The 5,029-nt window shown below is 45.1% G+C and overlaps 1 protein-coding gene across 5 annotated transcripts in view; it reads left to right on the top strand.

Moving 5' to 3' along the window:
• The window catches only part of wdpcp (WD repeat containing planar cell polarity effector), an 84,922-nt gene that overhangs the window by 49,222 nt on the left and 30,671 nt on the right, over positions 1-5,029 (top strand). For all 5 annotated transcript variants that reach the window (XM_013910989.1, XM_013910988.1, XM_013910990.1 and 2 more), the window contains one exon: positions 2,536-3,139. In XM_013910989.1, coding sequence (XP_013766443.1) covers positions 2,536-3,139 — 604 coding nt within the window. The remainder of the gene's footprint in view (positions 1-2,535; positions 3,140-5,029) is intronic.

The following is a 5,029-nucleotide window of genomic DNA, read 5'->3' as shown; positions in this document are numbered from 1 at the left end:
TGATAGACTCAGGGACTTTTCACAGCCACTGTCTCTATTGAAACAGTTCAGTAGCCTGGATTCTGACTTCCATAATCCACTTTTCTAGTGACTTTAATCTTTTTCTTTTACTTTCTTGATACCAATTCTGAATTAAATGTGCCACAGAGCAGGATTAGATGATGAATATTATGTGCAATGGTGCTAAAGCTGGTTTAATATTTAAACTGTGAATAATGTTGGTCAGAAATATTTATAGAGGGGCTGAGAGTGTAATAAAGCAATTATCATCAGCTGTGTTATGAATATCCCAACTTGGGTTGAACATGATGTTATTTTCTCACGTCATACATGTTTTTTGTGCACGTTGTACATTTTTAAAAATGTAAATAGTGGCTGCTGCAGGTTGAATCCGCCCATGTAGTATTTATTTGTTGGCTCAGAACTTTAGCTGCCTCTGCCCTCTGATCCCTGTTCTTGGAGGGTCATCTGTCAGGTGAAACGGAGCTGAGTCAGCTGCACCTCAGCCCCCCGATGGTGCCATGGTGGCATGCAGGCTCACAGCAGGCAGCGGGCACTAGCAAGCCGGGCATGCGATGAAAAGCTGAAAGGATGAGATGTAGTTGAAGGGTGGGGGGTGTCACGGTTTGTGGCACTGAGGTAGGTCTTATGAGTCCAGCGTTCTGTAGGGTGAATACGATGGACCCTCACCTGCTATGCATTTGTGTGCTCGTTTATTTTCACGCATGTGTCACTTTGCAGAAATTAAGCTATCCAGAGAACTGCACCAGCCCCAGGATACACCACCTTTTACATGAATTGAGCCCCTCTACCCTGCTGCTTCAAATAAACACACACATTCACATGCAGCACCCACCCCCTGGGGTGCAGCAGGAGCTAGCTCTGGGGGATTATAGGGAGGAAAAAAAGCTTTCAGGAGGACAGTCATCTGCTTCTCTCCTGCTGTAGACCATGGGCAGGCAAAAAAAACCTGCCTTCCTCCCTCTAAGTCCCTTTTTGGCAATGCCTGCCAAAAAACTGGGCCGAGCAGCTTTGCAAAAGGAAAGGAAGGCAGGCAGGCAGGCAGGCAGCCGATCCTTCTTTCTGTCTACACGGCGAAAAGAAATGGGCTCATTTAGCCAAAGCTGCCACGGTCAATGCAGGGCTCTGATAGAGGCTTTGGTAAGGTGAAATCCTTCCTAAAAAGCTCTTTTAGTGACTGTGTAACTGTTGGACTGATGTTTAGTACAGCCTGTGTTCTCCTGTCATCCACGTACTGTTCCAGGTTTCTTGTGGGTGTTTATCGACACTACCACCCGTGACACGGCCTGTCTCCCTCAATGTCAGTGCTTGTTTGCATAGCAGGACCATTGTACCCACGCAAACTGGTTGTAGGCCAGGCAGAAATAATCTACATTTTGCATTTGACCACTGGTCAAAAAAATTCAAGATTTCTTCATGTATCCAGTGAAAAGGGCTCCTTTTCTTGTCATTTGCCATGTCTATTGCTGAGCTCTTGGCTCCTCACACAGGTAAACAGAGGAGGTTGTTTATCATTATGTGCCAAGCCATGGTATGCTTAGGGAGAAGATGTTGTTGACCTTGAGTTAAAATAGAGCTCTTATCATTAGCTGTCTTGATTGACAGCTGGGTGTTTATGAGCAATATGGAAGGCTCCATTTCTTCCATCTCCAGGGGGTTTGGGGCTGCTGCCACGGCATGACTCATTCCTGTCTTTCTCTCACGTGTTCTGTCTTTGTCTCTGCCGTTTTATTCCAAAACAGGTTAGTTCAATAACAGTTGCAGCACAAAACAGGTTTCAAGTTGAAGAGCATGTTAAAACAGCAACAAAAATTAAAAGATCTTTGATGATGAATACAGACTAATAAAAACATTTTTTAAAATACACTTGATCTACAGTAGATGCAGTCCTCTTCCCCTAAAGTTTACAGTAATGTTTTTGTTCCTCGACACTGAGAGAAGACATCATCCTTCAAATCTTGTTTCAGCATGCTGGCATGCCTGTATCAGGAAGGAGGACTATGTTGATTTCAAACTCCACATTGCTCTTCTTGCCCTTTATTACAGTAGCTGTGCTTGATTGACTGTTTAAAATAATCCTCTCCTCATACTGGGCCTTGGTGGCCCCCTACAGTTCATGTCCGGTCTGAAATGTGCTGATTTAAATCCAGTTGTCTTCTGATTGGCTGCCTCTTGTAAACAGAAAGTTTGAACAGCAAATGAGGCATCTTGGGTCAAGCAAATTATTATTACAAATCATCCTCTGTGAATATGTGTACTTAATTTTCATATATAGATTCCATCTCAGAAAGGAATTTGCCAGACCAAACTGTGAAGCTTCCACCGGGGATGTCTGTAGACAGGCGTACCACGATCCTTCACACATGCTTCAATTTCCTGTGGAAACATTACATGCCAGGATATAGCCGTGCAAAACAAGATTACAAGATCATTTTTCTTCAACTTCGAAATTTCTCTTCATGCCATTATTTCTGAAGCTGTTCCCTTGTCCTCTCTAACTTTTTTCTCCTTCAGGTCCTAAGCTCAGTCCACACTGAAGGCAACCCTCTGGACTGCCGCTTCAGCCTGCTCCAGCCCTACCAGGTCCTAACAGTGGAGTTACCTGCAGGGCCTCAGGGATTCAGAGAGGAGTCCTGGGCTGATACCTGTGTGTATGAATGTGCACGAGGACGCCTGCACCGCCTTTCAGTCACCCGAATCCCGCTGTCATCTCACCCAGTCTCCTGCTCGCGTCACCCCTCTGAGACCACTCTGCTTCTTGGCTTAAGTGACTCCTCCTTAGTCCTGTACGACCAACGACGCGGGATCTCTTTCCTAGCCTCATGCCCCGTGCCGGCCACCCTCCTCGCCTGGCACCCTGCTGGGGCTGTTGTCATGGTAGGGGGAGGACAGGAGGAGCTGATGTGCTTTGATGTGGGCTTGGCACCTGTAAATATGGCGCTCGTATCAGAGGAGGTAGCTTCAGCTCCCACGTTAAGACTAGCTCAGCACCTGCGCTGTTCTGGAGGCCTGGCAGGACTGCAATGGGCGACTGGCTTGGATGGAGGCCCAGAGGGGACAGATATGCTCGCACTTTCTTTTCATGGTGGACCACTGGCAGCTTTGAGATTTAGACTAGGTAGGTAAAATAACATTGGACAAAAAATGGTCTTCTGAAATTATGAGGAATGTTTTGTTATTGTCAATCACCACAATCTTGTATAGGAAAAAAACAAGGGCTATATAAAAGATGCATATTGCTAGTGTGCTGAGACTGTTTGATAAATCTACAAACCATGGATATTGGCTAACTCGTGCTAACTTAACACATAAATTAAATAGCAGAATCTCATGCACTAAAATTCTTCTTGGATGTTAGGACAATTAATGGCACAAAAAGACATAAGCTTCAGATAATTGCTATACAAATGCTCCAAAACAAACCAACACCAGAAAAACTGATTAGAGGAGGCATCTTGTAAGGTTCAACCTCCTCGAAGTGGCCATGCTACTGACCGTAAACCTAAGTCTAAAGTTTAAGGCCTCCGTTTTGGAGGCCTAGAGACTGGTTAATGACCCTCGTGGTAATCACTGGTTGCTAGGGAGAAAAGTGGGTTCCCTGATCAGCTGGTGAGTAGTAAGTTGCCGCAGTCATCTATAGATTGCATAGAAGATGCCAACTTGCCTGCAAACAGCTGGCAACAAAGCTATGTTCAGCTGTCATGGAACTGAAGTGTGCAACGCAAACTGGAAATGGAGACCGTTTGCCTGCAGAGTAGAAGTTGCACTTTTTTATATGGTTGCAGGGGTAAAGCACATCTTTCATTTTGAAAGCAAACACAGTGTGAGTTTGAGTATTTGCAGACAAGTCAGTGACTTCCATGCAAGGTACGGTTGACCATAGCAAAATCAATCACAGGGAGATTCCTAGTACAACACCCCATGTAACTGAGGCCTCAACAAATGTGCTGTAAGGACCCCAAAACCTTTTCTGAACTTTGTAAAGTTCAATATTTTAACTTCTAAGTCATGGAGATTAACTTTTTTTTTTGCAAGTTAGCCTCAAGTGGCCACTCAGGCTATTGCAGTTTTTGACATTTGACCTGCTTTTCAACCCTGGAGGTTGCCACTTGGAATAAACATGTGTAAAACAGATGGATAATGAGATCCATTTTTCCTGTTTTACCTGTTTTCCTGTTTTGAGTTCTTTGTATTTCTTACTCCTTGTGCCAAGAATAAGTTCCCTCACATTTGTTTAAATTTTACATTACACAGTTCCAAGTAGAACACTTCAGGCACAGCCTCCCTTTCCTAATGAAGGTGCCTTCCTCCCTTCAGACACTCTTGCTCTGTTTTGGATCTGAAGCTGTGTCTGAACCCGCCTGTGTGAATAGTGCTGTCAAGCTGGTCGTCCCAGTACCTTTCCACTCCTGAAGGAAGTTAATTTGTTGACAGGCGGGAAGGTTAGCGGGAGTCACGCTCTCAGAGGTCATTCAATAATCGCCCCGGGGCACGAGCCCCCGAGGAGCATTCTGGGATGCATTTTTCCGATAAATCGTTTACAGTGGCTGCAAAGTCCCTCGGGGTCCCCAGATAAAGTTTGCCAATCAAAATTTTTACGAAGCAGCCACCTCACCCTCCGAAGCACACTCACGTATTCAGCATCTTTAATTGTGACTTTGGAAAGAAGATGTGACAGTGGCATGCAACTCTCTACCGAAGTTTGAAAGCAGGAGAGTGAGGGTGGAGGGAGGAAGGTAGTAGAAGTGTGCATTTGAAATGTGTGTTTGAGGGGTGTGTGTGTGTTTGACTGTGTTTGCCTGTGTGCACAGGGAAAGAGGAGGGTGTCTTCCAACAATAGCTTCCGCTCCTCTGATCGTCTGCCAAGTATTTGATGAAGAAAGTCACTGCACGTCTTTTCTCCATGATAATTCTCCCCCCCCTTCACACATGTGTGTATTCTTCTATTTCTGTGCTTCTGTTCGTACACACACACACACACACACACACACACACACACACACACACA

The sequence above is a fragment of the Pundamilia nyererei genome, unplaced genomic scaffold (assembly GCF_000239375.1).
Source record: "Pundamilia nyererei isolate P.nyererei 1_Seehausen unplaced genomic scaffold, PunNye1.0 scaffold00054, whole genome shotgun sequence".
NCBI lineage: Eukaryota > Metazoa > Chordata > Actinopteri > Cichliformes > Cichlidae > Pundamilia > Pundamilia nyererei.
The sequence above is the reverse complement of the archived record's forward strand: the minus strand, read 5'-3'. Positions and strand labels throughout refer to the sequence as shown.